The sequence below is a fragment of the Peromyscus eremicus genome, chromosome 1 (genome assembly GCF_949786415.1).
Source record: "Peromyscus eremicus chromosome 1, PerEre_H2_v1, whole genome shotgun sequence".
Classification (NCBI taxonomy): Eukaryota; Metazoa; Chordata; class Mammalia; order Rodentia; family Cricetidae; genus Peromyscus; species Peromyscus eremicus.
Window position 1 is genome coordinate 164,697,367 of NC_081416.1, and position 22,594 is coordinate 164,719,960.

A 22,594-nucleotide genomic window follows, 5' to 3' on the forward strand; every position below is an offset into this window, starting at 1 on the left:
CTCCTCAGGAATTAGATTTTAGTACTCCTCACTTGGAGCATGGACTGAAGTCAGTGACCACTTCTCACACAAAGAAGATGAAGTGGGAAATATAATCCTACAGTTGGGAGACCTGAGGGCAGGGCCATGGAAGTGGAAATATAATCCTACAGTTGGGAAACCTGCAGACCCCCGAGGGCAGGGCCATGGCCAACACCACCTTGGCAGACTTTCCAGAATTTAAAATCCCAACCTGATCATGAGAAGAATAGCTAACAAACACAGAGCACCATTTTGTGAGTTCCTGACCACCATTTCTCAAAACTGTCCTGGAGAAACTGTCCCAGAACGGGAATGTGATGTGAAATGCAATATGGCCTCCTGGGCCAGATCCTGAACAGAGAAAGGACATTCAAAGGCAATTGGGAGAGGTGTGGCTAGGAAACTGGAGTTAAATGAATGCCAGGCAGTGTGAGTGGCTTAGCTTTGGTGGGTGTGTCTTATCATGGAAGACACTCACACCAGGGGAGCCAGGTGCATTGGGGACAGTCTCTGCATGACCCTCGGACACTTTTCTACAAAGCTAAAATTACAAACAAGAAAGTGTCCCCTGCCCACTGACTTGCTCCAGTGGTCCTGATACTCCATTTGACTCCTGTAGATCTTACCCCCATCTCCTTTCTCTGACACCTCAGACTGGCCCAGGCGTGTGGCCTCTGGGTTCCCACAGTCCCTGCACCTCTCCATCCTGCCATCATGCCTTACCCAAGCCTGCTTCCCCCGCTCAGCCCTGACCACTGTCTGCAGGTGGGCTGTCTTCCCACTGGCTGATGTGTTTTGTGAAGGCAGAGGCTGGGAAACCTGCAGACCTCCGAGGGCAGGGCCATGGCCAACACCACCGTGGCAGACTTTCACTATGTCTGGCTCGCAGGAATGCAAGTGGGAAAGAAGAAATTGGGCCTAGAATGATCCTGACCTAATCTTGACCCTTCTCAGCCCACAGCCTGCTAGACTCTACTTTTGATGGGGATACCCTCCAGGGAAGTGTTTCCTGCCCATTTCAGATCCACACACCTGAGGCACCGTCAGTGGTTCATCCCATGCACCCCCCAAAACAGGTCTAGCTCAAGGGGACTGATGCTTTCCATGCCACTCGGGACCAATGTCAAGTCCTCACCACAGCTGCTCACGGACTTGCCCTTGTCCCCGTCACTCCTGTCCAGTTCTAACACACCAAGCATGCCTGGGGCCTTTGAACTGGCTTTATTTTCTGACAGGGATGTCCTTTCTTTAAGAATACACGGCTTCCCCTGTTCTGGCCTAGTCTTCTGTTTCCCTCAGAGATATCCTTATAAAGTTCACCGTCTCTGTCCTCCACTCTCAGTGTCCACGGCTCTTTCCCCCAGCATCTCATCAACATTCACCTCGCTCCTGGGATGCAGGCTTTGAAGTGACAGGGACACTTGTTTGCTGCTGCAGTCCTGGCACCCCAACAGTGCTCACAAAGTGGCAGGTGCCTGCGACTGGATGAATCAGCAAGCAGTGACCAGGACCCAGGGCTCAACTAGGATGTCATGGCTTCCTACTAATAGGAGGCTCAATCTACAACAACCTGCTGGATTCCCTATGAGCAGGTCAGAAGCAAGCTGACTCCACGGCCCTGCACTAATACCAAGGACTGACTGCTCTTCCCAAGGAAATGGCCTAGAACTACACCCCTAGAAGTTGGTTAATAATGCTCCCACCTACCTGCCCACCACTGCTCCAACATTTATGAAGACCTTAATTCTGACAAACTCAGAGTTGATATTAATGATTGAATCCATAGGTATCTTACCCATAGTCCATAGGATGGGCTATGGGTAAGATACCTTGCAATGCTCAGTGACATCTCTGTAGGATGGGTATGACAACACTATTTAGCTGTGAGAATTCAATGAGCTATCACATAATTATACAATTTCACCATTGTATGATTTTGAAAATATTGCCTTACTTCAGTTAGCTATTGCTGAGTAGCAAATCATCCTAAAACAGTATTATAAAACCGCAATTGTTTATTTCATGATTCTGGAATATGGACAAGGCTCAGGGGGAGTGGCCTGAGGAGGACTCGAATCTGCTCCAGGGTAGTGTCGGCTGGGTTGGAAGTTCCACGATGCCATGCACATACCTGGCACATCTGAAATACTTGGGGTGGAGGCCGGACCTCTCTCTATAAAGAAGTCAGGTCACCAGGGGTGAATGGAGAGGCCACCGGACCTGCGAAGGCACTGGGCTCAGCGCCTCTTCTTATGTTGATCAGATTACTGGTCCAGGCAGTACTCAAGGGGGAGGAGAGTCCCCATCTTGAGTAGAAACAGCAGAATGGGGACTGTCTTGAAGTGTAGGCATTGTAACACACATCAGTGGAACCTTTAAAAACATACAACTGGGCCTGGAGGGTTGGCTCAGTGGTTAAGATCACTTGCTGCTCTTCCATAGGACCTGGGTTCAGTTCCTAGCACCCACAGTGGTCCACAACTATCCCTAACTCCAGTTTCAGGGGATCCAATGCTCTCTCCTGACCTCTGAGGGCACCAGGCATGCTTGTGGTACAGACATACACACAGGCAAAATACTCATACACATAAAATAAACAAATCTAAAGCAAAACCAAACAAAATCCCAACCCAGCTAACCTTACTCTCTGTCCCACTGTTTAAAATTCTCCTGCAACTCTCTGTACGTAGGCAGTGGGGACTCATGGTTCTCCTGGGATGGACAAAGTATGGGCCCTTGTTCCACCTCAGCCTCTGGGTACCAATCACCACACACACACTTTTCTGAATAGAGCTGATGCCAACCCCATGGCCTGGAATCTCTTTCTTGGAGCCAAATTAGAAGTCCCTACCAAGTGTTCCTTCAGTGCTCTTGATCCTGTCCCTTCCCATTGCTGTGCTGTCTGACTGAGTTCTTTCAAGGCAGGGAAACTATGCTTTCTTCTCTGTTGTATTTCCACATTGTAGACTGCAGAAACAAAATACCTGTTGACTGTCTTGAGCGCTCAGAAATGGTTAGCTGTACAGAGGGGATGAGTGGACTCCCCAGGAGGCTGGAATGTAGATCTATGCTCTACAAGTGCTCATCTGACAGTGAGCCCTGCTGGGTGCCACACATTCTTCTGTGTAGGAAAAAAAGCATAAAGTGACCCAAATGCTTGCTTCCAAGGAGTTCAAGGGCTCCTGGAAGGGGACACGGTTGACAAGATAAATTCCAGTATGTGCCCGTGGTATGACCAACACAAGGAAAAATGGACAGGGACATTAGCAGTGTCATTCAGAAGTGTGGTCAGGCAGTGCTGTCTAGAGACAAATGGTCCGAGCAAAGAGAACACCAAGCACCAAGGCCCTGAGGCTAGTGCAGCCGGAGCAGAGACAGATGGTGAAGGGCCCCGCAGGTCCCAGAAAAGACTTGGGCTTTACCCTGAGTGAGATGGAGTCCAGGAGGATTCTCAGCAGGGAGGGACAAGCAGGTGCTCAGGGTTTCCTTAGTTACATGGGGAATGGTGAGGGCAGGAAGACCAAAGAGGATGCCACAGACATGCATGGCCTGAACTATGAGAGTACCCTGGAGATACCCAAGAAGGTATCAGGTAGTCAGTCAGCCTGGAGCATGGTTCTCCACCACAAACACAAATGAAATCCCATGTCCAGTCTACATTCCTTATGGGGCCTACATGATCTGGTCTTGCTGATGCCTCCAGGGTCAAATACACTTTGTTAAATCAATGACTGGTACACACACACACACACACACACACACACACACACACACACACGTGTGCACGCGCACCAATCTGAGTCTACTTCCCAGTCGTGTGACCTTAGGCAAGTAATTTAACTTCCATCTGCCCTCACTATCCCCAAACTCGGAGAGGTCACTGCAGTTCCTGCCTTCAACGGCCTGTTCATTCAAAGTCTTTTACTGGGAGGCTGGGTGTGTACAACACTTGCCTAGAATCTGGGATTTCTTGGGTTCCGTCCCCAGAACCACAAAAACACATAAAAAACAAAACAAACAAACAAACAAAAAACCCCAACAAGACCGAGACTGTCAATGGGGCATGGGGTACTCTATCTGCTCCTCTCTACCTCATCCGTCCACTCAGCCCGTTAACTCAGCTGTCTGGAAAGCTTACCTGTCCTTTCCTGGCCACCTCAGCACCGCCCCTGCCCTGTTATTCCCTAGACACAGCTCTTGCCTAGGGGCCTGCCACAAGCCACTTCCATACTTCAGAAAAACTGGCTGTGCACGTTCCTCTCATTGTGCCTCAGTATCTTCAAAAAAGTCCGGCTTCCTAGATATCCAAAGATCCCCGATAAATCTTAACTGGCATTCTCAAAATGATCACCGTCACCAGTAACCCACAAGTGACCAGGAACTTGCTCACCGCGGCCTCTGCCAAATGCCCTCCACTGCCCCGCCCAGGCCCTGCAAGGCGGGTTGACTACTCCCCCCGCCCCCACACATCATCCAATCACCACCCGTCCTACTGGCCCGCCAACATCCGGGCCCTAGTACCAGAAAGCTCATTGAACAGTCCCCAGTTATATGCGCAGAGACTTCTGGGCTTTGTAGTTCCCCAAGAAAAGCGAGCTAAGAGCAGGCCTTGTAGAACTCCATCTCCCAGGAGTCACCGCGCCCGCCCGTTGTGAGCACTCTTAAACAGTTTGAACCAGGTGGTTCTTTGCAAGGCTGTTTGGGAGACAGCTGTTTTCCAAATTGCCATGAAACAAAAACCACTTACCTGGAAGTCAGGGAGCGTCTTTTTGCCCGAGAATCTCAATATTCTGCAATGACTCCAGAATGGGGCTGGACACAGGTGGGGTAAAATCTGTCCCCATTGCCTGTCTGGATAGTACCAAGGAAGGCCTGTCGAGTACATCCAGAGCCTACTGGGTGCCTGCCTGATACAAAAAGCCTCTCCTGGGTGGACTCTATGTGAGCCCTGACAGATGAGGGCAGAGCATTACAATTCCCAGCAACAGGCCAGAAGGGGGGATTTTTACCCCGGAAAAGGCAAATGTGGGCCAGGATTTTGCACCCAGGATGTATCTATGGTTCTACAGCCCGCCAACCTCCTCCCGCTGCCCCATGCCTGCACCAAGAAGTATGATGTCCCCAGGAGGGATATACCCACACCACAAAGCATCCCTTCCCCACACAACCTTCCCCACCATGCCTCTGAGGGTCAGAAGAGGGAGCCAAGGCCCTGCAAACGCTCAGGCAGGCATGTGAGAAAGCTCTTTACTGGGGGGTACAGCAAGGAGGAGCAAGGCCATCTCCCCCTACCTGCCCCCACCCCCTCCTAGGGCCCTAGGGTGAGGGGAAATCTCCCCTCTACCGGACCACCACTGTCTTTGGTACAATAAATAGAAAACAAGGGGGGAGAGGGGGCCAAGGGTCCAGTCTTAGTGGGGAGGGTGTGGCCAAAACCCCTCTCCCTCTACCCCCTGCCCTGGGCCCCAATCAGTGCAGGCCTCACCCACCCCAGCTGGGTAGCAGCAAGTCCAGTCAAGGGGAGAGATGAGGATGGGAGCCCAGGGCCCCCAGATGGGGGGGTATGGCTTCAGGAGGGGCCCCAGGGAGGGGCAGGGTCATGAGCTGGCTGCTGTGCTCTGGGGTACGCCATGGAGGCCCAGGCGAGGCCCCAGAGTGGCAGGGTCATCAGGGGGTGGGAGAGGTGGTCGACCTCCCGTCATCCGAGTCCGGAGGGCTGAGGCAGCCGGGTGCTGGGGGGCAGGTGCCAGATGAGGTGGGGAGCAGTCTGGAGGGCTGCCCACCAGGCTCACATCCATCAGCTCCGGGGGTGGTGGTGATGTTGGTGATGGGGGACGTCCAAGGCATCGGGGTTGGGGGGGTAAGTGGGCCCCAGTCCCTGGCAATGTCGAGGCAGAGGTAGGGGCTTGATGTGTCTTGTGGGGCACATCACCCCCTGCCCAAGGGCGCAGAGGCTGGGAGGGTATCACCTAAGAAACAAAACAAAACCCAAAGGAATTGGTACGAGTTGAGATCCTGAAGTTCCAAGGACCTGCCACGCACCTCCAAGGCCTCACAGCTTCAGTACCTGGGGGCTGTTCATCTCACAGTCGGTGATGGGGGGCCCGGGCCCCCCACAATATCGGTTGCTGTAGCGGTAGGCCCTGTTGTCACTGGAGGAGCCACTGGAGCCCCCTGGAAGCACAGGGAAGAAGAAAAGAGGGCGGAGCTGATAAGACGCAGGGAGCCTGTTCGACACCTAGACCCCAAGGTCGCATTTTGAGACCAGAGCCCGTGTGAAGGCTCTAACAGCCCAATTTTGAAATCTACGGTCAGAGTTGTGTGGGAGGCTAGAGTCAGTTTTAGGGGCCGAATCTCAAGCCTTGATTCGGAGCTCCTGTTGGTCCCGTGGGACTGTCCCACCCCACCTCATCCTGGAGCTCAGAATCTGGAAGCTCTAAGGCCCTAAGACAGAGGCCCCCTGGCGAGGTCTCCCAGGCACACATCTCCCTGCAGCACACATCTGACACTGGGCACCCACCAGAGCTGGAGATGGAGCTGGCGGTGCTGGAGGAGGGGCAGGTGTCGAGGGCCGCCGGCGAGGTGGAGGCACTGCTGCCTGCCGGGCCCGTGTTGGTGGCCTCGTCGGCCGTGCGGCGGAAGAAGCCGTGCTGCAGAGCGCCCAGCGGGCTGATGCGGGCGGCGGGCTCATACTCCAGCATGCGCAGCACCAGGTCCTGGAAGCGGAGGTAGTCGGCGGGGCTGTGGCCCGGCTCCCCCGCCCGCCGGCCCCCGGGCCCGCCCGTCTGCACGCCCAGCACCTCCTGCAGCCGCCGTGTCCCGGGGCCCTGGTAATCCTGGCAGGGAAGGGGGTCGGAGGGGGGGCAAGAGAGTGGCCGTCAGTGGGCAGGAGGGGCAGGGAAACACACACGGGGAAACAGAGGCACAAAAGAGGAAGAGGAAGAGAGAAGCTAACAAGAGCTGTGGGGTAGGACGGTAGGTGATGGGGTGGGCAGGGGAGGAAGGGAAAGACAGACAAGGGGGAGAGAAAGACAGGGAAAGACACGGGGAGAGGGGAGCCCCAAGTGTGAGTGAGGGGCCACCCAGGGAGGGAGAAGTGGCACAGGGCAGGGGCCGCACCTTCCTGAGTTCCTTTGTCCTTCGTAGGGTCCAGCCACCCCCAGGCAGCCGCTCAAAGTACTTGCGAGCCTTGGGTGCCTGTTCCAGCATGGGCGCGGGCGGAATGCCCAACACCTCGACAATTCGGCTCATCTGGTCCACCTGCGGGCAGGCGGCGGTCAGGGGCGCCGGGCGGCCAGGCTCCACCCCTCCACCTCCAGCACACCCCTTCCAGGGGCACACCTCATTGGAGCCGCTGAAGAGGGGCTCTCCGGTGTGCATTTCCACAAGGATGCAGCCCAGGGACCACATGTCGATGGCCAGGTCATAGGGTGTGCCTAGGAGCACCTCGGGTGAGCGGTAAAAGCGGCTCTGGATATACTGGTAGATCTGGGGGGAGGGGACAGTAGTCAGGGCACTAGCTCCCCTGCTGGTTCCACTGGACCACGCAGCTGAAGACAAGCCCCTGCTTGAGAACAGGATGGAGCCCCGAGGTTCTCAGCAAGGCTGCACAAAGCAGTCACTGTCTCGCTCATCGGCTTCCAGTCTCTGGCCTGCTGTAACTGTCTCCATTCCCAGCTCTGGTCCCTTCTGTTTAAGAGAGGCTGGCCATCCCATACTGAACTACAGCAGTGTAACCCCGCGACCTGCTCACAAGAGGCCTGTGCCCTCAAGAGCACAAGCCAGCAAAGCAGAGCTCAGGCTCAGCCCTCAACTCCACTACTCCGAGAAGCTGCCTGCCCCTCCGGGTCTCCTCGGCCCCCTTCATCTCTGACCCCCTCCTTCCAGGCCCCGCCCGGGGCTCCCTATGCCCAGTGTCATCTCAGGCATCAGCTTCCAGGGCCAAAACGAAGGCGATCTACCCCGTCCCACTCAAGACACCGGCCCTGCCCAGAGTCAGAGCCGCACCCTCTGGCCAAGCTGGCAGGAGCTGCCAAAGTCCACGATCTTGATAGCACTGCGCTTAGGATTGCAGAGCAGGATGTTCTCAGGCTTGAGGTCGCAGTGGATGATGCTGAGCTCGGGAGTGGCCAGAAAGAGCAGCGCTGTGCAGAGCTGCTGCGCCAGCTTCCGAGTCAGGTTCAGTGAGACCCCTCGGAAGTGTGTGTTGCGCAGGAGGTCGTACAGGTTGTAGGACAGCAGCTCAAACACCAGGCACAGATGATTCCGGAACATGAAGTGCCGCTTCAGGTGCACTGTGGGGGACAGCAGGCAGCAGATCAGAAACAGACTGACAGGGCAGACAGCCTGGGGGCCACATAGTAACCACCTCTGCTAGACTGCAGTGAGCCCTCAGGCGTTTGTGCACTGGACTCAGTGGACTCCCAAAGCATGCTAATTCTCGAGGCTCTCAAACCTTCCAACTGTTACCAAAAGGAAGGTTTCTGCCAGCAGGGAATAGTAAGCATGACTTCGTAATCCCAGCATTTGGGAAGCTAAGGCAGAGGAGGATGAGTTCAGGGCCAGCTTGGTACATAGTGAAGCCTGAAATCAGGGAAACAAAACAAAACAAAACAAAACAAAGGGTGGTATAACCTTGGGGTTACATTAGCCTAGGGTAAGGGATGGCCAAAGGGTGGTAGCACGTTTGCCTAGCAAGTACAAGGTCCTAGGTTCAAGCCTCCAGCACTGCAAAGGTTAATAAAATGCACCATCACCTTCTCCTAGAGCTTCAGAAGATTCCATGCCTCCTCATCTCCCTTTATAACACTGAGCTAGGCCCTGGGGGGCGGGAGGGGCAGGCATGGAGACCAAGGTCTTCAGATGCAGATACAGGGAGAGTCTAAGCTCAAGGCTCATTTGGATGACTTTAGTGAAACTCCATCTCACAATAACTAATAGAGGTCCGGGGATGTAGTCCTGGGGTGAAGTGCTTGCCTATATATGAAGCACTGGGTTTGACCCCCAGTATGGCCAAACAAAACCCCAAGTAAGTACTACCACCACCGAATTGACAAATGAAGCTGCTTTCCTTTTAGCTGTGTCTATCTTTGTGGCAAGGGACACTGGCTGTCCTTTTAAGAGTCTGTCAGTCCCTTTCCAGAGGAACTGAAGACTGGGACACATCGAGAGTCAGAGTTCCAGAGGCCAGTGCTTCTCAAATTACTAATCCTGTTGTGTATAAACTGCCACCTTATGTACATGACACCACTGAGTGCCTCAGTTTCCTATCTCCAACACGTGCACAAAACTGTCCTGTTCCTTACGGGGCTGGGGTGAGGTAATTAATGTCAAGTTTGCAACAGAGCCTGGCCCTTAGTGAGCTCTGGATGAACACTGACCAATGCTAATCAAGTAAGCAGAGAAGAAAAATCCTGACTACCGCAAGAGATGCACTGAGGCCGAGAAGCCTGAAGACCCTTACTAGCTCTGGCTCTACCATGGCACCCTGCACTCACTCAGGCCCAGGCCTCACCTATGTAGTACTTCATCTCTGTGTCGTGCTGGTTCATCAGCTCCAGCAGCCGCAGCTCAATCTGGGCCTGGTTCAGGAAGGCCTTCTTGTTCTTGATGATCTTGATGGCCACCAGCTCCTGGGTCTGGTGATCATAGGCTTTTACCACCTGTCAAGACATGGAGTGTTACCTTGGGAGGTGGGAAGCCCACCAGCCACACCTTTCCAACTAACAACTCACAGCCCAGCACTCACATCCCTTGTACTGGATACAAAATACCACAGTTCCCTTGTGTGGAGTCTTGTTATTTATACTTTTACAGAAACTGAGACAGGGGAACTAAGTGGCTTGAGTGACTGGCCCAGGACAGGACTTGCAGCAAGTGAACCACTAGGGTGGAGGGAATGTGGGTAAGGTTAGTGGTTGTCTGCACCCAGGCACTGGATGAGTGGGGGAGTCCCACACCTGGCCAAAGGAGCCTTTGCCAATAAGAGAGTCAATCTCATAGCGCTCTAGCCAGCGCTCGCCACTGCGCACAATGTAGTCGTGGTTGTCGTCGTCATAACCGTGGTTCAGGACCTTCTTCTCCTTTTTGGTGCTCGAGTCCTGGGGTGGCGCCTGTTGGGCCCGCCGTTTCTTCTTCGCATAGTATACCTGCTCAGGCAGCCAGGAAACCGGACCCTTGAGTGACCCAGGCAAGCAGCCAGGGCCCTTTCCAGCACCCAGCCAGGGAATCCCATTCCCCACCCACCTCATTGATGTGCTTGTAGGTCTTGATGAGGTCCACTGAGAGCTTGCGCAGGGGGGCGGAGGTCGCGTCCCGGAAGGCCAGGGGCAGTCTCCGAGGCAGTAGCCGCACATCAGGCAATACCTGTGGTGCAGAGGGCAGACACTGGGCACAGGCCTTCATCTCCAACCTCCAGGGAGAACGGTAAAGCTGATGGCTATGTGACAGTGCCCACATTTGCCCAGCTCTCCACAAAAGCAGAAGCTCCCCAAGGAGAGATTCCATCCTGTAGGGCCTGTCACACATTGGGGTTCCCCAGATATCTGTTCATTGCGTGATGAAGAGAATGGTTTACCTCTGACCTTCCACCCAGCCCCTGGTTAGCTCGTTTGCTCTCTATCTTTACTCCCTTCTGAACCTCAGTGAACACATGAATGAGAAACCTGAGTTCTTTGCACCCGGAGACCACCATTTTTGGGAACCAGGCCACTGATGAATTCCCTGTATCTCCATGTCCTCACCCTCAAATGAGTGTGCCCAGTTCCTAAAGCTCTTGGATTGGGGCTAGATTTCTTGGGTTTCCCACTACCCTCCAGACCTCTGTCTTGCTGTGGACACTAAGACTGTGTTCTGGTCTCTTGTGTGCCGGTAACAGTTCTGAGCCTGACAAACATTACACCTAATTTGCTTAACCCTCCACACCACTCTGTGAGAGATGAAGGGCCATGGAGAAGCTCAGTAATTCAGTCCTCATAGCAGGAGTAAGTGTGGACTTCCCAAACTCCACCTGAAACTTCCAGTATCAGGAGGCCTCCAACATCCTCAGAGATCTTCCAACAATCATGCTGCTGTCTGGAGACCCTTTTATCCTCGTCTCTTTCTATCCCCAGGCAGATGAGAAAGCCAGCTGAATGCCTACCTGTGTGTGTTCCTGGGGCCCTGGAAAGCCAGAGAAGGGACCATGGCCTGGTGGGACGGCCATGGTGGGCTCAGAGGGCCGCAGGGGTGTGAGGCCTGGAGCGGGAGCCCGGCCGGGGGGCGCCTTCTCGCATCCTGCACCTCGGCTGCCACCGCCGCTGAGACCTGAGAACAGGTAGGAAGTAGGGAGACAACATGGAACAAGAGGGTATGCAGGTCAGGGCCAAGCAAAGAGGTGGGCATGAAGAAGAGGGCAGGGCAGGGGGGCACCAGGTAGCAATGCAGAGGGGACAGAGACAAGTGGCAAGTGGGTTGGCATAGCAGTGTTCCTCAACAAATGATCGGCCAAATAAAGGAGGCAACATGAGAAAACGTAAAGGGGAATGGTTAGAGCCAGACAAGGGTGGGGGAGAGTGGGTACAAGACAAGGGCGAGAAGGACAGAAAAAGGCCAGCAATCAGGAGAGCAAAAGAGAAGACAGAAACCATGTAGAGTCTGGGCAGTAGAATTCATCTTTTCTTTGAATTTCTGCTGGTGCCCATCCCGAGTCCTTCAGATAAAGCCCCGCCCTCACATGGTCTTCCCTCAACATCAGTATCTTCTGGGCCACACTGAGGGTCCCATTTCAAATCTGGTCCACCCTCTAGTTCTTTCCACTCTAGAGAACTCCAGGGTCCCTCACACCGTAGCAGTCCTTGTGGACCTCCCAGCAAAATCAAGGTTATCTGAGAACTCCTTTCTGTGTGAGTGCTATGGGTGTCTCAACCACCAAGGCACACTTTCCCCTAGGACCGACTCTACACCCTACCAAGACTGCTCCCAGACCTTTTTCTAAGTAGTCTATATTTATCCCACTAGGATTTTCCCATTACTCCAAGACCCCTACTCCTAAGGAAAATAAGAGGAATGTGTCATTTCTCAACAGTTTAAGAGTCACTGTCTTTTTCTCCCTTACACTGGGATCCTTGCTGTCCCCTCTATCCAATATTTCTAAACCGGGTCATTCCACAATTGAGCCTATTCCTAGAAGGGCCCAATAGCCAAATCCCTAAATAACACGAGACTTCGCTCTCTCAAAGTGTCCTCTAGAATAAAATCTCCCCCCTAAGAGCCTCCCCCATGTCAGATCCCTTCTGTCCTATGCCTCGCTACTCCAGGTCCCCTTTACTGGGGCTTCACGGACAAACAACCTCTTCCCCGGCCCTTCCCTCCCACACTAGGACCGGCTCTCCCAGCTCCCACCCCTACCCGGGTCAGGGCTGGCGCTGGGCCCACGGGGGGCTGGGGAGCGATGGGGCCCCCAGTGCGGTGGGCGAACGGCCAGCATGGTGGTGGCGGCGGCGGCGGTGATGAGAAGGTGGCCGCCTGTCCCCGGCCTGGCCTGGCCAGCCCCGCAGCGGTGAGGGCAAGCGGGACAGGCGGCCCGGTGGGTGACAACAGCAGCCGCCGCCACCGCCGCCGCCGCCGCCAGGGGGGCGGGGAGAGGAGGGGACGAGGGTCAGACCGGGGCACGCGGGGGAAGGGGACAGCAGGTGGACGGGGGAGGGGCGGGTTAACCCTCGCCCTGCGGCCCAGCCCCGCCCCGCGTGGCCACCCGCCCCCAGGGACCCTGGCGTCCCGCCCCCCACCCGGCAGGCCCGCCCCGGCCGGTGGAGTCCCGGCGGGCGGGGCCCAACTGAGCCCGGCAGGCCGCACCTCCCATGGCAACAACCGCGCCATTGGCTGTTGCTGCCAAGAGCTTAACCAACCAGCACTCAGGGCAGCTGTTGCTAGGCGACAGTGAAGCGGCCAGCGCAGCCGAGCCCAAACAAAGGGCGGGAGTGGGGCCGGGCTGCCCCCTCCCAGACTCCCTTTCAAGAAGGCTCCCTCGGGCTCAGCCCCTTCCAGAAATCCAGCTGTAAATAGCCGGGCTCCGCTGCACCGGCCCGAAGCCCCCTCCTTTGCCTTGCTAAGTCTCGCGGGGACGGCAGGGCGGATCCCGGCTTGCCCTCCACCCAAGCGTGCCGCCCCGCCCGTCGCCATACCGTTACCTGAGGGCGTGGGTAAGGGGACTCAAACTGCTCGGGGAGTCCGAGCTCAGACCTGCCCACTGGCTGAGGGTGTCCGGTGGACGCGGCGAGCCAGGGCCCCGATTACCCAGTAATGCAACCAGCAAAATGGCGACCACAACAAACCGGCCCCCCTGTCCCGGCTCCGCCCCCACACCGCTCACGTGACTTAAGGGAGTACTGTGCGCCTGCGCCTTAAGGGCGCGGAGCCGCGCACATGCGTAGCAGCCATCAATGGAGCATGCACCATGTGACCGGATGAAACTTTCCAAGGCACCCCCCACCAAGCGCACATAAAGTTGGTCAAGGGCGCATGCGTCTTTCGGCCACTGAGCAAACAGCACCAGACAGGAGCGACAGTTGAGTCTTTTAATAGAAAAAAAACTACACGTGCAACAGTAGCAACACACATTTCTTCCAATCCGGACAGCTCTGGGTTTCAGTTCTTCGCCTTGGGAGGTGGCCTGTGAGGAAATCAGAGGGAGTCGAGTTGTCACCATTTTTGGCTCCCCAGGTCTAGGGAGCTCAGACTGCAGTAAGGGAGAGGTCTATCCTGGTACTTACCTGTACACACCTACAACCACAGCGTGGTCCCGTTCGTAGGGCTCTAGCGTCAACTGCTCCTGGGGCTTCATGTTCTCTTGCTGCATCTTCTTCACTTCGGATGCAAACACAGCTTCTGCTGAGGCCGTGGAATCAATGCAGTTGGCCTACAGAGGAGAAATGACTCGAAGTCTGTGCGTTGTTTTAAGCTACAAGTACATTAGAAGTTTGGAGTCCAGGGTTTCGCAATTATAAAACTCCATTACAGAAGTTTTAATTTGGCTTGGACTGAAAACAGGATGTTCTAATTATCTAAGGCAGTGTTTTTTTTACCTCAGGAATTTTCTTTCATGTGCTGGGAACAATAGAACAAATGCAGCAAACAGACTAGCTAATTTTGAACATGGTGAAAATGCCTGGGAATTTTTGGATTTCAAATTAAAATGTTTTGAAAAATACACCTTGCACTTATTTAATATTTATATAAGAATCTGTTCTAAACACTTTACGTGTATCAATTTTTACTTCAACCCTTAAAAGTGGCCTAATAAATGAATAAACTGAGTCAACTAGACTAAGTAACACGTTCAGGCACGAGATCAAGCACTCACCCACCACACTCAGTTGTCACCCCACCTTACATTCCAAGCCTCATACCTTAATGGAAATCACAAAGTGTCCTCCATTCCGCAGGAAGGTGTGGGCATTCAGGGCCACAATCCGGGTTTGGTCTGGTTGCGCCACATCAGCAAAGATCACATCCACCATTGCTAGGGGAAAAGGCAGCAGTTACAAGCAGAAGCCACCGGGGAACTTCCCAGAGCCTCCCAATGGGGGCCTGTGCTCTGTCACCACCAGGTTCCTGGGAGTCTCCTGCCTCCAGTCTCACTCCCCACCACATACCCTCCCTCCAAAGTGCCCCAGAGGTGGGGCCAGAACCCAGTCACATCACTCATCCACTCCTCTTGTAAACATGGTTGCCACCTACTCTGTGGCCAGCCCTGGGCTGGGCGTGGGGGACACAGAGACGAGTCAGACCCTGCCCTCGAGATGCTCCCGGGTCTGGGGGGAGACAGACATGTCATCAAAAAGACAAGTAAAGGCGAGCAGTTAAAGGCAAGACGTGGGCAGGGCTGTCAAATGAGGAAAAGGACCAGAAAGGGGCCAAGTAAACCGAGAAAATGCAAAGAAAAAAGAAAACAATAACCCCCTCAAAAAAAAAAAAAAAAAAAAAAAAAAAAGAAAAGGTGATGTTTTTAGGCAGTATGATTTAAAACATTAACACATAAACAAAAGGGATGGAATGAAAACATCCTTTAAGAATTTGGAAAAGCAGATGCCAAGTATCAAGTACCTCTGGGGGAGTTCATGAGGCTTTCCACTTTTATACTAGACCTTTGAGGAGTTTAAAAAAAACAAAGCTAATGGGTCATACTTGCTGTGTTCAGGGCTGGAATGTCATCAGATAATATAAAGAACACAAACCAGGGCGGTGTAAAAGAGCAGCGTGTAGAGAGGAGCCCAAGTGCATGGGACTCAGGGAAGGAGGTCAGATGAGCAGACACCATCTCCACCCGCAGCTCCTCACTCTAACTCCATCTGCTATGAGGCTCCCTTGGCCTCTCCTGGGAAACATGCAGTGCTTAGCCTGCCTTCCCTGGGCTGCCCCCAGGCCCCTCACCGATAAGCATGCGGTATTTGTGTGGATGCCGAGCATCTTCAATCACAGGAATAATGTTGGTCCTCTTCTTGGCCAAGTTGATGAGGTCACGGCCAGAACGGTGGGAGAATTCAACTGCATAGACCAGACCATCCTAAAATAAACCCGACAGTGATGAGCACGCACTTGCTCTCCACCATGGTTGCCAAAACTGAGCTCACGTGCCTCTTGTAGCAGGCCCTCGGACCCTCAATCCAACCCAAATTGAGTAACTGTCATTATGTCCACAGTCCAGATGAATAAATGGGCCTGGAGATGAGAAGTCACCTGCCATGGTTATTCACCACCAACAAAGCTACAAGATCCTAATTTATCTGACCCAAGAGCCCAAAAGGACAGAGCCAACAGCATTTGCAATGGGCCAACACTCAGGAAACATTTAATTTTCAAAACAATCTTATTCTCCATAATGTTAAGCCCTGGTTCAAAGAGCTCAGGTGTCTCACTGATGCCACACAATATTAAATACCTACAGAAGTCTTCAGTTTTGTTGCTGTTTGTATTTAGACGAGGTCTAACTACGTAGCTTAGGCTGGGACCACAAATGTGTGTGCTTTCATAGCTGGCTATGCACAGGGTTTTCACCCACCAAATTAAACACTCTATACTTCAGCCACCAGCAAGAGGTTATGAAGTGGAATACCCAAGAACCAGGTGCTCTCTGCATCAGGAACCAGTATTGCCACACAGAAACACAAGCCCCCCAGTAGAATCCAAGGGCTGCGGATGTAGCTCAGTGGCAGCCTATGTGCCTAGCATTCAAGAGGCCCTAGGTTCAACCGCCAATATGGGGAGGGGCACAGAAAACTATATTTGGGGGACATGAATATTCTGTGTATGTATGTGGAAGCCAGAGGACAATGGCAGGTGTTCTTCTTCAGGAACCCCATACATCCTACTTCTGAGAAAGGTCTCTCACTGGTGTGGAGCTTATTCATTAAACCACTCCCTAATGGATCAGCAAGCCCTAGAGATCGGCTTGTTGCTGCCCCTAGTACTGTTACTACAAGGGCACATCACCACACCTGGCTTTTTAAGTGAATTCCGAGGATCAAAATCAGGTCATCATGCTTGTGTGACAAGCACTTTAGTGACTAAGCCACCCTTCCAGCCCTGGGACATACATTTTTCAAGAGGGCAACCAAAACAGTTCATTTAGTCTCTATGCTCCCAGCTCCGGGTCATTTTAACACTGGCCACACTCCCACGCTCACAACTCTTACAATCCAGAATCCGGGAGCAGTTTTAAGGAACTCTGCCTCAAGCTGTCGCTCTCACAGAGTGGAGGATGAACCTGGCTATACAACACACAGTGCAGGTAAACGGCCAGGCCTAGTCCCCTCCATCCCCACACCTGTCTACTCACCGGGCCAACAATATCAGAGACATGAGAGACGGTGGTGCCTGAGGCTGCCCCAAGGTAGAGCACCTTCGCCCCTGGCTTGATGTGGATCTGGTCTACGCCCCCCAGGATTGCTGCTGCCAGCTTGGAACGGAAGGGGTTCCAGGCTCGGTACTCAATTTTGTCATCTCCCTCCTGACAGAAGAGATGAGAAGAGAAGTCAGTGCTGGGTTCTTGTGCAGGATTCCACTCTCCATAATGCTAGGACCTCAAAAGAAACAGTGTTCCAATCACTGTATAAGAAACCGAATGCAGGTGTACAGCAGGGACCAGGACAGAAGGCACCCTGCCATCTCATGGAGAACAGACAGTGGATAGAGGTGAACCTGGGTACTAGGCGTTACTTCCTGTGCTAGCTCCTGTGTCAGGTGCTAGAGACAACAGTGAGCAGGACATGGACCCTGCCGGGAGTGCTAAGTACAAACTGAACTAACATACAAACTGGTTCAGGAGATGGTGACAGGCTATAGAGACCAAGCCAGGAGAGGATGTGAAACCAGAACAGAGCAAGGAAGCTGTGAAAGGAGAAAATGGACCGGGAAGGGCTATGGCTAGCCGCAGAGAAGAGGACACGGGAGAGCTAGGGCTGGGGCTGTGAGGACTGCTTTAGAGAAGTAGGGTGATGTGACAGAGGATAAGAAACCGGTGCGCTATGGAGCTGGGAAACAATGGGGCAAGGCCAGGGAATTGGGAGGCGGAGCTGAGACTGGCAGCATCTCTAAGGCTACAGCGGGCAGAGAGTCCCAAGGCACATGAACAGTGTGCATGGCTTGACTTATGCATTAACACCCCTGGCTGTCACGTGTTGGACGCAACAGCAACACTGAACCGCAGGTGACACTATCGGCTGGGGCTGGTACTTTGGACTCACTGAAATAGAGACTCTCTTCTCCCCATATACAGATTCTCCAGGGACCAGATTCTTTGTGACAAGGGCATCCTCCTTTCCACGACAGATAAAGACGCCTGGTGAGGGAGCAGAGCAGAGTGTGGCTGAGGACTCAGTGTGGCCATGGTCCACTTCCAGATTCACCTGCATCCCCACCCACCACACTCACCTTCATGCCGATGCGGTTCCACCATGACATTCTTCCCTGACTGGTTGCCTCTTTTGCCTCCCCGGCCACCGCCTCGACCCCGGCCGCCCCCAGACTGGAAGCCTCCACCTGCAAGAGAAAGCTGCAGGTGGAGAGGGAGGTCCCCGCCTCTCCCCTCCCTGTACCCTCTGAGCGCCTGCTCCACCTCCCCATGTCAACCTCACTCACCTCGTCCACCTCCTCCTCCTCCACCTCCTCGTCCCCTGAAGCCTCCACCTCCACCTCGACCTCGACCTCCACCTCCACCAAAGCCTCCTCGTCCCCCGCCAAAGCCTCCTCGTCCGCCTCGTCCTCCTCCTCTACCGCCTCTGTCACCAAAGCCGCCTCTGCCACCAAAGCCGCCCCCACGGGGGCTGAAACCTGTAGTAGAAACAGAAACAGGGACCAGGGCAATGAAGCTTAAGTTTAAACTAACCTTACCTGGCATTTTTACAAAAGTGAGAAATCGGCTGTGTGATCCGAGGCAGAAATGTCCACTGCAGTCAATAATGCTCACCAAGCCCACCCAATGTCCCATCAGCAGAAGGGACACACAAAAGGAGTAACACCAATCAACAATGAAAATGACCCTCAGTTGTGTAGTTTGGATAAACAAACCAGAGCCTCCCCAAAGTGAAGAAACGTACTCCTAGAAAACTACACCCAATGACACACACTGCCTTTTTGAAATACCCCGAATTACTATGTAGCTCCTGATGCCACCTCCCAAGTGCTGGGTTACAGGTCTGCCCCTCTGGGCCTGCCATCATAGCCTTCTTATGAAGCATATGGCAAGGGACCACTAAAAGCAAAGCATGCCACAGACTAACTGGTTAGGGATGAGATGGAATGCAAATATTCTGGTTTTCTTGGTGGGACAGCAGATTCATGGAACTCATTTTATCCTTAGTATCAGTGAGCCCTGCACATCCATGGGATTAGAGCAACAGGATCTCCGCTGCCCTCCCAGAATCTTCAAGATCCCCTCATTTCCCTTCTTTCAAGACTGTAACATCCCTCCCAGCAGCACAGGGGGAAAAGTGGGAAAAGTAAAAAAAAAAAAAAAAAATCCCCAAATTTAAGGATGGGCAATGATCTAGATGGGCAGGTCAGAGCTCATTGTAAATCAGGCATAGGACAGGCCTGTGATTCCAGCATCCCAGGAGGTGGAGACAGAAGACCCCAGGGTGAAGCAACACTGTCCACTCAGCAGCCAACAATTCCCAGGACTAACAGACGTCTGATGCTGTTGCTGGGTCGATATTTAGCTTTTCTATGATGGTTTAAAAAACGTTTTGAGTACTATGGGCGGGGGCACAAGAGTTGATCTGAAAACATAGTTTGAAGATTAGTGTTGGCTTAAAATGATCTCACTTGATGTAAAATGTCAGATATAAATCTGCTTAATTTTTGTCAAGGTACCCCGAGACTACATCCTATCGACAGCTTCAATCAATTCTTCTGTTTTTGAGACGAGGTTTCATCACTATGGATCCCTGACTAACCTGGAGCTATGCACACCAGGCTGGCTTCAAACTCAAGAGATCCACCTGCCCCCGCCTCTCAAGTGCTGGGATTAAAGAAGTATGCCACCCTAAAAGTATTTTTAATGGTATTTAACAGTTTCATCTTCAAAACTCGAAAACATTCCCAAGCCTTATAAGAGATCCCATCCTGCTGCTTTCAACGTCCCTCTTCACAATCCACAAGAAAATCAGAATACTTTTCTTTACAAAGAATCTCCGAGCCAGGCGTGATGGCACACACCTTTAATCCCAGCACTCCAGAGGCAGGCGAATCTCTGTGAGTTCAGGCCAGCCTGGTCTACAGAGTGAGTTCCAGGACAGCCAGGGCTACACAGAGAAACCTCGTCTTGAAACAACAACAACAACAACAAAACAACAACAAACAACAACAACAACAACAAAAAAACCCAAAACCTCTGAGGACTTTCTTTTCTTTTTTTAATTTCCCACAAGAATGTAAAGGGCATGGTACCCCTGTGCCCCACTGCACTTGGGCTTCTGACTAAGTGGTACAGACTCTCATCATATTGCATCTAGTACTGGCACTCTCCCTGGCCCCCACAAGTTCCAAGTGCACAATGATTTGTAATTATTCTGGTTAGTGCAACATCCCATCACCAGGCACAACAGGAAGTTCAATAAACATCAGCAAGTGTCTGGCCATATTCGCAGCCCTGCTGACTCAAGGCCTCAGGTCCCTCTCTCACAGAGAAACCACTAGAAAACCATCCTTTTCATCCAGAAGAGGATGGTGATGGGGAGTCCTGGTTCCTCCTCTTGTAGCTCATACAGGAAGATGGTCATGCCATTGTCATTCAGGACCCTAAGGTAGGGAAGGTACATGGGAGTCAGTTGTAAAATGAAATGACTTTGTATACACAAGAGTACTTAGGAGAAGCTGCTAGCTAGGGCCTGACAGAACAGAGGCCTGGCAAGCTGTGGGTATCTTCACGGGGAGCAGTGGGCCGGAGTGCCAACTCTCAGTCCCAGATACTCAACATGTATCTCAGTCTATTTCAGGAAAATGAACAGAAAGACTCCATGTCCACATATAATCTGCTTCCCTCCAAGCCTTCCCACCTCAAAACTACCAACTCCAGGAGGGTGAGGTATCACATGTCCGCACTCCCACCATTTGTGAGGATGAGTTTGAGGCCAGCCTTAGGCTATACAAGATCCCATTTCAAAACACAAACATAGAAACAACAAAGGATCTTACTTAAACATGCCCACCAGTCTACAGCACACCTCTGCTTAAAAATCTCCCCTAGCTGGTCGTGGTGGCACAGGCCTTTAATTAATCCCAGCACTTTGGGGAGCGGGGCAGGCGGATCTCTGAGTTCGAGGCCAGCCAGGTCTACAAAGCGAGTTCCAGGACAGCCAGGGCTACACAGGGAAACCCTGTCTCAAAGAACCAAAAACCAAAACCAACTTCCGCCGGGCGGTGGTGGCGCACGCCTTTAATCCCAGCACTCGGGAGGCAGAGCCAGGCGGATCTCTGTGAGTTTGAGGCCAGCCTGGACTACCAAGTGAGTTCCAGGACAGGCGCAAAGCTACGCAGAGAAACCCTGTCTTGGGAAAAAAAAACCAAAAAAACAAAAAAAACCAACTTTCCCAAGACTCAAACTGTCACTGAAGACTCGACTGCTAGAAATTCCTACTTCTCACTCATTTGGTAGAGAAAGGTTGGAGGGAAAAGCGAATCACAGACCACAGGATGCCAACAGAACGCACAGACTAGCAATCCTACCCTACTTCACTTCATCAGATTTCCAGAACAGGGGAGCCCCAGATATTCAACACGATTGGGAGGGAGCCCCTGGGTCACTATCCCCTGCAGTGACTCTCATCTGTCCACACCAGACAAAAACCTGCAATAGTGGAAACTGATCCTTGGGCATCGGTGAAAAGCTCATGTTATCATTACTGTAGCACAGACTGGTGTCAAACTCGTGATCTACCCTGCCTCAGCTTCCCTGGGGTTGACAAGCATGGGCGAGTACAGCACAGAGTAACATATTACCAAAAAAGGCACTTATCCATTAAGAATCCAAGAAAGAAATGAGACGCTTCTGTCAAAGCCAGAACCCTCGCCATCATCCTCCATGCAGTGAATTCATCAGAAAAAGGCGGGAAATATCATGAATATATTTTTGTCAGGCCAGGCGTGGTGGCACCCCAGCACTCTGGAGGCGGAGAGGCTGGTGGGTCTCTGAGTTCGAGGCCAACCTGGTCTCCAGAGAGTTCCAGGCCAGCCAGAGTCATATAGTGAGACGCTGTCTGAAAACTCAAACCCAAACCAACCCCACTCACTTTTATTCACCCACCTTGCTAAGGCCGGGCTTGTAAAGTTTCTCCCACCGCAGAGCAGGGACTCCCTAGTCCCCAAATCACCAACTTCTCCCCGTCTAGGACCCCGCCCCTCCCGGAAGCGCGACAAGCGAGAACCTGCGCACGCGAGCGCCGCACATCACCGACCCGGAGGTCCTCTCTCCTCCCCACCCCGGGGAAGGCGGGTTGAGGATCAAGGTAACGGTGACGGCGGGTGACAGCGGCTGGTGGCGGTAACAGGGAAGGCTTGAGCGGGGAGAAGGGTTCCAGGTCTCAATCCCGGAGCCGTTCCATCTACGACCCACGCCGGATCCCTCAAAGGCACGCGCAGAGAGAGAGCCGAGCCCCAGCTCAGGGTCGGGGTCAGGAGGGCCGCGCCGGCCGGGCTGGAGCGGCGAGCCTTTAGGCCTGTCTCTGTGAGCCGAGCCACCGGTCACATTCCCCGGGTCCCGAGCAGCGGCAGTCCCCGCCCGCCGCGCCTGGAGCCCCGCTCCTGCCCATGCCGCGGCCTCTACCTGGCTTCATCACGGCGTCCCGGTCGCGCGGCCCCGGCAATCTGCGGAGTCCCCTGCTCCACGAGTCTCAGGCTTTCGCACGTGGAAAGGAGCGCATGCGCGCGGCGACGCACGGCGCGTGACGGAAGCGCGTAACCCCGCCCCTCACACGCGCCCTCCTCCCCCGGAAGTGCACGGCTTGGGCGGGAAGTCTGGAGCCTCTGTGGGATCTGTCTTGTTGCTGCGCTCTTGTCTGTTTCCCGGAGCGTAGGATTCAATCGCAAACCTGCTGCG

General features: G+C 53.4%; 2 protein-coding genes across 5 annotated transcripts; both read right to left on the reverse strand.

Annotated features, from left to right (window-relative positions):
* Positions 1–5,254: 5,254 nt before the first annotated feature.
* Dyrk1b (dual specificity tyrosine phosphorylation regulated kinase 1B) lies at positions 5,255–13,357 on the reverse strand. Of its 4 annotated transcripts, XM_059279273.1 has the most exons (12): positions 12,409–12,536; positions 11,162–11,325; positions 10,267–10,386; positions 9,981–10,169; positions 9,536–9,683; positions 8,029–8,315; positions 7,363–7,509; positions 7,141–7,281; positions 6,822–6,857; positions 6,542–6,737; positions 6,089–6,195; positions 5,255–5,990 (listed from the first exon to the last, which is right to left on the reverse strand). In XM_059279273.1, exons 1-12 carry the CDS (start codon positions 12,485–12,487, stop codon positions 5,619–5,621), a joined length of 1,986 nt encoding a protein of 661 aa, XP_059135256.1. In that variant the 5' UTR covers positions 12,488–12,536; the 3' UTR covers positions 5,255–5,618. The 4 variants fall into 4 exon arrangements, with proteins under 4 accessions (XP_059135256.1, XP_059135271.1, XP_059135263.1 ...); XM_059279288.1 differs by lacking the exon at positions 12,409–12,536 and adding an exon at positions 13,191–13,357 and having other exon boundaries at positions 6,542–6,857; XM_059279280.1 differs by lacking the exon at positions 6,822–6,857.
* Positions 13,358–13,552: 195 nt separating this feature from the next.
* On the reverse strand, positions 13,553–22,452 carry Fbl (fibrillarin). The gene is made up of 9 exons (XM_059279295.1): positions 22,322–22,452; positions 18,139–18,330; positions 17,932–18,039; positions 17,745–17,839; positions 16,838–17,008; positions 15,433–15,565; positions 14,409–14,521; positions 13,773–13,918; positions 13,553–13,672 (listed from the first exon to the last, which is right to left on the reverse strand). Exons 1-9 carry the CDS (start codon positions 22,329–22,331, stop codon positions 13,648–13,650), a joined length of 993 nt encoding a protein of 330 aa, XP_059135278.1. The 5' UTR covers positions 22,332–22,452; the 3' UTR covers positions 13,553–13,647.
* Positions 22,453–22,594: the final 142 nt, after the last annotated feature.

Excerpts from the sequence above, each read along its gene's own strand:
- Dyrk1b (XM_059279267.1), bottom strand. The coding sequence starts at position 12,487 with ATGCTGGCCGTTCGCCCACCGCACTGGGGGCCCCATCGCTCCCCAGCC. Across the intron at positions 10,170-10,266 it reads CCTACAAGCACATCAATGAG|GTATACTATGCGAAGAAGAA; the intron begins GTGGGTGGGGAA and ends CTGCCTGAGCAG. Across the intron at positions 9,684-9,980 it reads GCAAAGGCTCCTTTGGCCAG|GTGGTAAAAGCCTATGATCA; the intron begins GTGTGGGACTCC and ends ATGTCTTGACAG.
- Fbl (XM_059279295.1), bottom strand. Across the intron at positions 14,522-15,432 it reads CAAATACCGCATGCTTATCG|CAATGGTGGATGTGATCTTT; the intron begins GTGAGGGGCCTG and ends CTTTTCCCCTAG. Across the intron at positions 13,919-14,408 it reads ACTTTGTGATTTCCATTAAG|GCCAACTGCATTGATTCCAC; the intron begins GTATGAGGCTTG and ends TCTCCTCTGTAG.